General features: G+C 45.7%; 1 protein-coding gene across 1 annotated transcript in view; it reads left to right on the top strand.

The window, feature by feature from the left end:
* Window positions 1-12421, top strand: part of CFAP61 (cilia and flagella associated protein 61) — a 291524-nt gene that overhangs the window by 163424 nt on the left and 115679 nt on the right. Inside the window, exon 20 of the mRNA XM_044291895.1 lies at window positions 5709-5877. Coding sequence (XP_044147830.1) covers window positions 5709-5877 — 169 coding nt within the window. The remainder of the gene's footprint in view (window positions 1-5708; window positions 5878-12421) is intronic.

Consider the following 12421-nt stretch of genomic DNA (forward strand, 5'->3'; position numbering starts at 1 on the left):
TACATTGAGATCTTTGGTCGTGCAAAAGCTGTCCGGGCCAAAATCGCCATGGAGCCGAATTTTGTGCCAAAGATCATTTTACATTGTGTTTTTTTTTTCACAGTGTGTGGATGAGATGTTTGGTACGGTATAACATTGAATTCAGAATATATGCGTCCCATGCGGCCATACGCTAAGGATGCGGGGATACGTGGTGTATACACTGCAGGCTTTCCTCTGGAAGATCTGCAGCACTGTACAGATGACAGATTTATAGATTGAAGCACATCTACACGCTGTGTAAAATATCCACAGTGTAAAGGGGCCCTCACACGTGGCGGGAAAATTCTGACAGAAAAGCCGCAGGTGCGGCCGCACAGACCTGTCACTTACCAGTAGGAGAAGCTCCCGGCCGGTCACAGACAGCGCAGCAGCCAGCAGGTAAGTATGATGCTTCTACTATTGCTAAGTAACCATGGCAACCAGGACTTCAGTAGCATCCTGGTTGCCATGGTTACCGACCGGAGCCCCAGCGATTAAACTGGGACCCCGATCGGAACTCCGCTGCCACCAATGATCGGCGGGGGGGCACCAATGTTATTAATACAATAGAGGGAGGGGGGGGCCACACTGGCCACCAATGATATTCAAACTGGGGAGGGAGGGGGGTCTGCCCCCTGCTGCCTGGCAGCCTTGATCTCTTACAGGGGGCTATGATACGCACAATTAACCCCTTCAGGTGCGGCACCTGAGGGGTTAATTGTGCTGATCACAGCTCCCTGTAAGAGATCGGGTGCTGCCAGGCAGCAGGGGGCAGTCATGTACACAGTTTGTAGTATATTCTAACTAGAAGCGTCCCCATCACCACGGGAACGCCTCTGTGTTAGAATATACTGTCGGATATGAGTTTTCACGATGTAACTCAAATCCGATGGTATATTCTAACATAGAGGCGTTCCCATGGTGATGGGGACGCTTCAAGTTAAAATATACTATCGGATTGGAGAAAACTCCGATCCGATGGTATAAAAGGGACTCCTGACTTTACATTGAAAGTCAATGGGGACGGATCCGTTTGCAATTGCACCATATTGTGTCAACTTCAAACGGATCCGTCCCTATTGACTTGCATTGTAATTCAGGATGGATCCATTTGGCTCTGCACGGCCAGACGGACACCAAAACGAAATTTTTTTCATGTCCGTGGATCCTCCAAAAATCAAGGAAGACCCACGGACGAAAAAAAGGTCACGGATCACGGACCAACGGAACCCCGTTTTGCGGACAGTGAAAAAATACTGTCGTGTGCATGAGGCCTTATGGTGCTGATTTTGTAGTGAATTTCCTGTATGAGAATCTCTCTAATCAATTCAATGGGAAACTGGAAAATCTGTGCGAATTTTGTTGCAGATTGTTTTACGCTGATTTCTCTGCAGTGTTTTCCTCTGCAGAATCAATTTCTTATTGAATTGATTGGAGTGACTCTCATACAGGAAATCCGGAACACAACATTAACCCCTTTACGCATTATGACGTACCTGTACGTCAAACTGTGTGAAGGGACGTATGGAGCCTCTGCAGGGGGCATGCTCCATTCACGACGGGTGCTGGCTGTATCATACAGCCGGCACCCGCCCGCACTGACAGGTAGCGCCGATCGTGCTGCCACCGTCATTTAACCCCTCAGTTGCCACAATCAATGCTGATTGCGGCATCTGTGAGTGAAGGCAATTCCCTCTGACTTTCGATTGGAGCCCCCGCAGTAACATCGCGGGGCTCCGATCAGTTGCCATGGCAGCCTGGATGCATTAAGCATAGTTAAGAATGGACAGTGTGAAAATCCTATTCACCCTAATAGAGATCTATTAGGGTCTATTAAAATATATAAAAAAATAATAATTATGTACGGTGACTGCCAACACAGAAAAAACTAAATGAAAAACACAAGATTCGCCTTTTTTTTTTCATCTTGCCCCCCAAAAAAATTTAATAACAGTGATCAAAAAGACGTACATACCAGAAAAATGGTACCAATAAAAAATAAAGTTCGTTACGCAAAAAACAAGCCCTCATACAGCCCCGTAGACCGAAATATAAAAAGGTTATGGCTGTCAGAATATGGCAATGCAAAAAAAAAAAAGTTTTTCAAATGTTTTTTTTTTTTTAAGTAGTAAAAGAAAAAACTTATACAAGTTTGGTATTGCTACATTCATATTGAGCCGCAGAATAAGGATGTCAGGTCATTTTTAGCGCACAGTGAACGTTGTGATGCCAAAATCCCAAAAACCTTGGCAGAATTCTTTCTTTTTTTTTCAATTTTGCCACTCAAATTTTTTTTTTTCCCTTTTTCCAATACAAGATATGGTACATTCAATAGTGGCAATAAAAATGCATCTTGTCCCGCAAAAAAAAATGCCCTCATATAGGTATGTGAAAGGAAAAATAACAAAGTTAGAGCTCATGCACACGACAGTATTTTGCGTTCAGTATACTGGCCGTTTTTTTAGTTCAGTATGCGGTACATATACTCAACCAGTCATTTCAATGGTTCAGAAAAAATAAATAAAGTGTCTCCGTGTGCATTTCGTTTTAGTATTTCTGTACGGTGAAAAGATAGAACATGTCCTATTCTTGTCCGCAAATCACGGTGCTCAAGTCAATGGGTCCGCCAAAAAATAGGGAAATGCATCCGTATGTCTTCCCTATCCGTTCCGTTTTTGCGGAACCATGTATTGAAAATGTTATGCCCAGCCCAATTTTTTCTATGTGATTACTGTATATTGCATACGGAAAAACGAAAAAGGAAACGGAAACACAACAACAGATCAGTAAAAAACGGACCGCAAAACACTGAAAAAGCCATACGGTCGTGTGCATGAGCCCTTATGGTTATTGGAACGTGGGGAGGAAAAATGTAGGCCTCAACCATAAGGGGTTAATTACACTGCGGAATGTAAATTCTGCAAAGGAACACACCGCAGGGATAGATAGTTTTCCGCCCCTTAGGATAACATGGGGGAAGTCTTGATGTTGCGGATTTTCCTCCACGTGTGAGGAGGGCGCCCTGAATTGACTTAGGCCTCATGCACACGACCGTTGTGTGCATCCGTGGCCGTTGTGCCGTTTTCCGTTTTTTTTCACGGACCCATTGACTTTCAATGGGTCCGTGGAAAAATCGGAAAATGCACCGTTTGGCAGCCGCATCCGTGAGCCGTGTTTCCTGGCCGTGAAAAAAATATGACCTGTCCTATTTTTTTCACGGCCAACGGTTCACGGGCCCATTCAAGTCAATGGGTCCGTGAAAGAACACGGATGCACACAAGATTGGCATCCGTGTCCGTGATCCGTGGCCGTAGGTTGCTTTCATACAGACGGATCCGAAGATCCGTCTGCATAAAAGCTTTTTCTGATCTAAGTTTTCACTTCGTGAAAACTCATTTCCGACAGTATATTCTAACACAGAAGCGTTCCCATGGTGATGGGACGCTTCTAGTTAGAATACACTGCAAACTTTGTACAAGACTGCCCCCTGCTGCCTGGCAGCACCCGATCTCTTACAGGGGGATATGATAGTACAATTAACCCCATCATATCCCCCTGTAAGAGATCAGGGCTGCCAGGCAGCAGGGGGCAGACCCCCCCCCCCTCCCCAGTTTGAATATCATTGTGCGGCCCCCCCCCCCCTGTTGTTAACTCGTTGGTGGCCAGTGTGCGCACCCCCCTCCCTCCCTCCCTCTATTGTTTTAATACATTGGGGCCAGTGTGCGCGCCCACCCAACCCCCCCTCCCTCTATTGTTTTAATACATTGGGGCCAGTGTGCGCACCCCCCCCAACCCCCCCCCCCCCCCTCCCTCCCTCTATTGTAATCATCATCGGTGGCAGCGGAGTAGAAGATTTTCATACTTACCTGGCTGCTGGCTGCTGCGATGTCTGCGTCCGGCCGGGAGCTCCTCCTACTGGTAAGTGACAGCAATGCGCCGCACAGACCTGTCACTTACCAGTAGGAGGAGCTCCCGGCCGGACACAGAGATCGCAGCAGCCAGCAGCCAGGTAAAGTATGAAAATCTTCTACTCCGCTGCCACCGATGATGATTACAATAGAGGGAGGGAGGGGGGGGGGGGGTTGGGGGGGTGCGCACACTGGCCCCAATGTATTAAAACAATAGAGGGAGGGAGGGGGGGTTGGGGGGGCCCGCGCACACTGGCCCCAATGTATTAAAACAATAGAGGGAGGGAGGGGGGGTTGGGGGGCGCGCGCACACTGGCCCCAATGTATTAAAACAATAGAGGGAGGGAGGGGGGTGCGCACACTGGCCACCAACGAGTTAACAACAGGGGAGGGGGGGCCCACTGGCCACCAATGAGTTAAAAACAGGGGGGGGGGGGGGGTCTGCCCCCTGCTGCCTGGCAGCACCTGCCAGGCAGCAGGGGACAGTCATGTACACAGTTTTTTTGTATATTCTAACCTGAAGCGTCTCCATCACCATGGGAACGCCTCTGTGTTAGAATATACTGTCGGAAATGAGTTTCACGATGTAGCTCATATCCGACAGTATATTCTAACATAGAGGCGTTCCCATGGTGATGGGGACGCTACAAGTTAAAATATACCATCGGATTGGAGAAAACTCCAATCCGATGGTATAACAGAACTCCAGACTTTACATTGAAAGTCAATGGGGACGGATCCGTTTGAAATGGCACCATATTGTGTCAACATCAAACGGATCCGTCCCCATTGACTTGCATTGTAATTCAGGACGGATCCGTTTGGCTCCGCACGGCCAGGCGGACACCAAAATGACTTTTTTTTCATGTCCGTGGATCCTCCAAAAATCAAGGAAGACCCACGGACGGAAAAACGGTCACGGATCACGGACCAACGGAACCCCGTTTTGCGGACCGTGAAAAAAAACGTCCGTGTGCATGAGGCCTTACAGTGGAGACGGTACGTCATTATGCTGTGGATTTCAGCTTTTGCAAACCAGTCCTGTATGGAGATTTACTGGAAGCCTTCCATGGTGTGGAGCCTTATTGGCAATGCTCTGTGCCAAGAGATTTTCTTGGGAGATACCGCAACACATAGGGTGAAATCCGTGCTAAATCTGCACGTAAGAGCAGGTTCGCGTCACGTTTTTCCCATCCGTTAAACACATGCCTCAGACAGTAACATCCGTTCACCAGGGTTTGATTGTAAAAAAAAAAACTTGTACCTTTTTTTTACTGGAAGCAAAAACGTAGTGTGCTGCATTTTTGTATCCTTTTTTTTTTCTAACGTATACGGAAAACGGAGGCATAAAACGTGATGTGAACCCACACATGCAGATTTTGCTGCAGATTTGTTGCGGATTTTGCTGCGGAAACATGTTAAAATCGGCTGCGGAAATACTGCCCAGTGTGGTCGTGCCCAAATGGGGCTTGGTAGTTATCTTGGCGGATAATGCTTAGTTAATGTCAGCTTTGGGGAAAACCCAAAAGAACCAGAAGGCATCAGAGCCAATGCTGGCTGTCTCCACCGACGAGGTACTGGCCGCTGCCGTTTTCTTGCATGGATGTCAGCTATTCAACAGCGTTCTGAATGATAAATAATCTCTTGCTATAGGCTTTTGGAAAGCTGACAGACAACGGACTTAAACCACTGGAGGCTCTCCACCAACCCGCCAGATGTCTAATTAATGCCTGCTGTCAGCTGCTAAAATGTCACTTACGTTTTTTTTTCTTTTCTCAGCCACTGTTATAATGATAAAGATTATGCACTGATGTCACTTCGATCCTGGGTTAATGTTGTGGTTGGTAAAATGACTGGCGTAGACAGAGCTGCCAAGTTTGTGATTGTTTCCAATGATAGAAAAGTACCATATGACCATCTAATTCTTTGCACTGGGCAGCAGTACCAGGTAAGCCATCGCATTGGATTCTGCTGATGTACGCCGTTAACCCGCAAATGTATTTCACTCTCAAACATTCGTCTGTGCAATAAAACGTCGCCTTTCACATTTTGCATTCTATCTGTCAATGTGAGACTGAAAAGAAGGGCGGCAGTGAGCGGATGCCAGTCCGTTATCTGGTGCCAAGTGTTGTGCTGTATTTAGAGTTGCTGGGCACGTGCTGTTATCCTGATGTCTATTTGTGTGGATTTACATATGTTTGATTTCAGTTTTGCATCGGGAGTGTTACAAATCCTTGAAACATTGTCCTCTTGGAGTGCGCGTTACGCCAGAAAACGTACAAAGTCTGCATTTAAAATCTTAAATATTAGGAGCGTTTTTTCTTTAGGGTACGGCCACGCGGTCAGGTTTCCTGATGCAGTTTTGGAAGTCTTGGGGCAGCACGGTGGCTCAGTGGTTAGAACTGAGTCCTAGGTTTGAATCCGAGCAAGGGCAACATCTGCATGGAGTTTGTATGTTCTTCCCGTGTTTGCGTGGGTTTCCTCCAGGTGCTCCGGTTTCCTCTCACACTCCAGGATATACTGAGAGGGACCTTAGATTGTGAGCCCCAGGGCCCATCTACCGGTCAGGATTTCCTTAGTATTGGGCGGCTGATATAATTAGTGTCCATCCATCAGGATTTACCACAGGTATTCATTCTGTGGGATACGCCTAAATCCTGACCGGCAAGTGGGTCCTGAGGGCTGGAGTTGGGGGAACCCTGCTTTAGGCTACATGCACATTAGGGTGTTTTATTTTTCTACATATGTGATTTTCATATGACTTTGCTTACGCCCTGAGTCTCAGTGATGTAAAAGATATATATGCCAAATTTCAAGAAGATTAGATAATATTTAGGGGTTGCACACATTGATCACTTTTATTACTACTCTCAGTCCTGTACCTCGGAGGTTGGTCTAAAAACGACTTCAGTTTCAGGATCCTATCGGCTCTGCATAAAGCAAGGTGGATGGCAAAGACAATATATGCACTTAAAGTTGTCCTCTTCACTAAACAGTTGAATATCCCTCAACGAGAATTGAAAGGAATGAAACGGGTTGCACATTTTGTCAGCCTCATATATGTTCGCTTTTTGCACGAGCCGATTGTAAGTCGATGGGCTCCAAAGAATGATTTGGATATGTCTACAGCTTCTAAGCATTTACCCAGATGCAGACGTAAAAAAAAGTGCCCTCACCTTTGGTATCTGTCAGAAACAAACGTAGGGTTGGCTTTTTTGGAGGAACGTATTACTCAGGCTGTTAAGGAAAATATAACAAAAAAATTTAGAAACCAAAGCTGCAAAGAAAAAGGAAATGAAACGAGTAGAGTGTAAAAACCTAGTTTTTGAAAGAAAAGACCTGAGCCATTTAGTTACTAATAAAACAAAGACGTTCTTTGAATTGTTTGGGATCCATGACGTGACAGAAGACTGCAGTGATTCTCTAAGGAGCCATGCGAACGCTCTTAGGCCTCTTTCACACGGGCGAGTATTCCGCGCGGGTGCAATGCGTGACGGGAACGCATTGCATCCGCACTGAATCCGGACCCATTCCGTTCTATCGGGCTGTGCACACGAGTGGTGATTTTCACGCATCACTTGTGCGTTGCGTGAAAATCACAGCATGTTCTATATTCTGCGTTTTTCACCATAGAAGTAAATGGGGCTGCGTGAAAATCGCAAGCATGCACAAGCAAGTGCGGATGCGGTGCGATTTTCACGCACGGTTGCTAGGAGACGATCGGGATGTGGACCCGATCATTATTATTTTACCTTATAACATGGTTATAAGGGAAAATAATAGCATTCTGAATACAGAATGCATAGTACAATAGCGCTGAAGGGGTTAAAAAAATAATAATAATATAACTCACCTTAAAGGGACACTGACAGGCCCAATAAGCATATTTAGGTATATATATATATATATATATATGACAGTACAGGTCTTATTAAGTGTATTAAAATAATCTGCTGAAGATGAGACGGAGGCCGATGCCCATAGGATTGTATTGGGCATGCGCCGGATCTTGTGACGTCGGGGACAGTAGTAGCCGCCCAGCGAAGTGAATATTGATGAGCTGGGCGGCGCTTCAAAACGGCAGTTGGGGGCGGCTGGCTGGGCGCAAGTGGAGAGGAAACGCCGCCCCTTGGGCAGATTGAAGATGCTTCAAGCAGGTTTTAAAACTTTAGTTTTCTGTATTTATAAGGTGGGCAGGGGGGATACTTAGATGATTTTAATACACTTTATAAGACCTGTACTGTGATATATATACCCAAATATGCTTATTGGGCCTGTCAGTGTCCCTTTAATCCACTTGTTTGCGCAGCCCGGCTTCTCTTCTGTCTTCTTTGCTGTGCACAGGAAAAGGACCTTTGATGACGTCACTGCGCTCATCACATGGTCCGTCACATGATCCATTACCAGGGTAAAAGATCATGTGATGGACAATGTGATGAGCGCAGTGACGTCATCAAAGGTCCTATTCCTCAAAGAAGAAGACAGAAGAGAAGCCGGGCTGCGCGATCAAGTGAATTAACCATGTTATAAGGGAAAATAATAAAATCGACACAACACCTAACCCAAACCCGAACTTCTGTGAAGAAGTCCGGGTTCGGGTCTGGGTACCAAACATGCCGATTTTTCTCACGTGCGTGCAAAATGCATTACAATGTTTTGCACCCGCGCTGAAAAAACACAAACATGGACCGCAATCGCAGTGAAAACTGACTTGTTTTAGTGTCAAAGTCGCACCATTTTCCCTGAACTCATCCGGCCCCAATCTGCAACGCCCGTGTGAAAGAGGCCTTAAGGTGGTCAATTTACCGCAGAAAGAGGAATTGCTCTGATAAAAAAGTCAGGGACGAACAACAAAAACAATTCTTGTTGAGGGTAGTCGAGCACCACAGAAAAATCGTCACCAAGCTAAGAAAAGAAGGGATTGCATCGTTCAAAGTTGATTAATATAATACATGTTTTGCCTGTCATACTACCTATTAATCCTAGTGTCTAGTTTTAATATTATTTTAAGTTTGGGATTTCTAGTTTTCCCAATAAAAGTAATTAACATTGAAAATTTTTATTTTTTGCCTACTTTTACAAAACTGATCAAAGTGTGTAACCTCTAAATATTATCCAATCTTCTTGAAATTTGGCATATATATCTTTTACATCACTGAGACTAGGGGCGTAAGCAAAGTCTGCAAAAATTTTACATTTTATTTTTTTCCATTACAAAATGAAACACCATAATGCACATAAACGTATTTTCTTTCCGTGTCCGTTCCATTTTTTTCAGATAGGATGTGGACCTCTGGGGGGCAGAGGAGGGCCAGAGGGTCTGGACTGCTGGACCAGACGCAGTAGCAGAGCAGCAGCGGGCATGGAGCCTGACTGTTGGAACCATCACCGATCAACAGAACAGGATGACAAAAGTCTATGGCACTGACAAAAACATCAGTGTAAGGCCTCATGCACACGACCGTTGTTTTGGTCCGCATCCGAGCCGCAGTATTTGTGGCTTGGATGCGGACCTATTCACTTCAATAGGGCCGCAAAAGATGCGGACAGCACTCCGTGTGCTGTCCGCATCCGTTTCTCCGTTCCCTTCAAAAAACATATAACCTGTCCTATTCTTGTTCGTTTTGCGGACAAGAATAGCCAGTTATATCAATGGCTGTCCGTGCTGTTCCCCAATTGCAGAAATCACACAGATGCCATCCATGTTTTGCGGATCCGCAATTTGCAGACCGCGAAACACACAACAGTTGTGTGCATGAGGCCTGAGTGAATTGATGATACTTGCTTCAGGCTGGAGTACTCCTTTAAAAGCCCTTCTGACTGATGAGAAGACAGTTGGAGGACCCTGGTACAGATTTTACATTGTGGCCTAGGAGCTCGAAGTTACGCCTCTGGAGAGGAGAATGTGGCAATTGCTAATCAACAGGTCATCAGTCTCGAAATCCTGGAAGACCCGAATTCAGTACCATCAGCTATTAGTGAGAGAGGAGAGAAGCTGCAGGGAACATCTGGTTCTGGAGGATCAATCATGCATATTGATTTCCTTGGAAATTGTGTAATGCTGGTTTCCTCCTGTGGTGAGGCTGCAGGCGACCTGACCCTGGTACCAGGTTCCTGCACAATCGCAACTGATAGCTGAGGGTCCTATCAGCAGGACACCCTTAGTCTATTGAGCTTTGCACAAAACAAAAAGGAATTTTACAAAGCAGACAACCTATTTAAATGTCCCTTCAGTTCATTACAAATTTAAATGGATTATCCAACTTCTGGGGGAAAAAAAGGTGTAAAAACAGCTGCAGAAAAAAAACGGACGGGGCTTTTTTTCCCCCAGCTTTCCTAAGCTGATGCTCTAGTAGTACGGAACGTGACTGCTGTGGCTGCTTGTTGGCTACGGTGGTTACATGCAGACCGCTTGTAAGCAAAGACCAGAGGGACCACCAGAATGGCAGCACTATCATTAGATTATTTTGTATGTTGGATAATTTCTGCAGCCAATCACTGGCATCAATAGTGTACAGAACTTAACTGCTGAGGCCAGTGATTGGCTGCAGTGGTGACGTGATATTACTGGACTTTACTGCTGCAACCAGGAAAACAAACATCAGCACTGAGGACCACAGCATGACACTGGAAGTAGCGGAGTGTTTTTTTATTTCTTTTTTTACTGCTGCTGCCTAAGTTTTTGTTTAAGTGTACATAGTTTCTTTCTATCTCCCAGTAGCGTAGCTATAGTGGAAGCAAGGGAAGCGGCTGCTACGGCGCCTGAACTCAGAAGAAGATGACTAAAAGATTGTATTGTCAGGGCCCCCTCAACAGTATTATACTATGACATTATATGCCGTGTATACGTGTAGTAAACGGTCGGAGCGGCTGCTGGGCCTGGGCTGAGAGAGCGATCTTGACTAGGCACAGGAGATGGGGGCTGCATGGGAGGAGGGGGTTGTGAAAAAGTGGCCGGGAAGGCGGGGGGTGGGGGCGCTCATTCAAAAATGTTATGTGGGGACCAGTCGGTTCTAGTTACACCCCTGCTGTCTCCTATTTTCTCCGGAGGGCTTTATCACTGCTTCACCTGTCGATTAGCCTTGGTGAAGCTTGATGTTTGGACAGGCAAATGAAATACATCGCTCTGAAAAGAAAAACCCGTATTCTGTAAATGAAAAAAAAAAAAAAGATTGCAGGTCTACCTGGTGCGACAGATTGAATAAACACTGATATGGTTTGCTAGCAACCAAAGTTGCTAAAACAATGTATTTGATAGCACGTATCGCGCTTATTGACCCATTATGTTTGTGTACAGGAGGCTTTTACTGCCTGCAGACATCTGGACTTTTGTGAGGATGGAACGGCAAGCATGTTTTTCACATAATATAACTTAAATAATTGCGTAACAACATGTACGGTCACAGAGTGTATCTCAGGATTGTTGTTTTTGCTTTGGCTTTTGTTATGACTTAATGCATAGCTATGAATGCAAGCCCGGTATCCGCATGCTACACATTAGATGCCCTAACATTCCTTAAATACGCCGTGATGTAGCCACCATGTATTACCAGCACTGTTCACATTCTGTTTTCCAGCTTCCGATGTTTTCTTTACAAGTACTTCATCTATTAGATACATTTTTATGGTTTTTCATTTCCATACTATTTTAGAATTTGTTTTTTACGTTTATTTTGCTACCAAAAATCGCCAAAAACAAGCAGTTATCAGTTTTTCCAGTTTGCATCAACATCCTTTAAAACAGTGATGCCCAACCATTTTTCGTCTGAGGGCCGCACTAGACTTGGTATAAATTTTGTGGGCCGGAACCAGGTAGCTTTGCCAGAAAGAAATGCAAATGCTGTGAGGGGGCACGTGTGAGCATTACTACTGTGAAGAGGGCACATATCAGGGCATAACTACTGTGAAGAGGGCAAATATCTGGTCATAACTACTGTGAGGGGGCACATATCTTGGCATTATTACTGTGAGGGGGCACATATCTGGGCATAACTACTGTAAGGGGGCATGTGTGAGCATTACTACTGTGAAGAGGGCACATATCTTGGCATTATTACTGTGAGGGGGCATGTGATGTATACATGTGTGTAATGTATGTGATGATCACACACTGCACTACATACATTCCACACATGTATACATCACATACTGCGCTGTCACCTTCTTCTGCAGGTCTACCCTGATGTCTGGTCTTTAGGCTTCAGTCAGATCCTCCACCGCCATGCTTGCTCCGTGTGCCCGACACAACCAGGAGCTGGCCCCTCCTCCTTTCATATCCCACCGGCTTCTCCTACAGCAGGGCGCTCTATCGCTCCAGTATTCGCTCAATCTTACTAATCAGGGGCGTAGCTAGAAATGACTGGGCCCCATAGCAAAAAAATGTATGGACCCCCCCTCCCGGATCTCCCACCCCCACATACGTATCGGACCTCCCACCCCTTCCAGAGCTCCCACCCAAACACCCCTCCAGGACCTCCCACCCCAACTACCCC

The sequence above is a fragment of the Bufo gargarizans genome, chromosome 4 (genome assembly GCF_014858855.1).
Source record: "Bufo gargarizans isolate SCDJY-AF-19 chromosome 4, ASM1485885v1, whole genome shotgun sequence".
Lineage (NCBI taxonomy): Eukaryota > Metazoa > Chordata > Amphibia > Anura > Bufonidae > Bufo > Bufo gargarizans.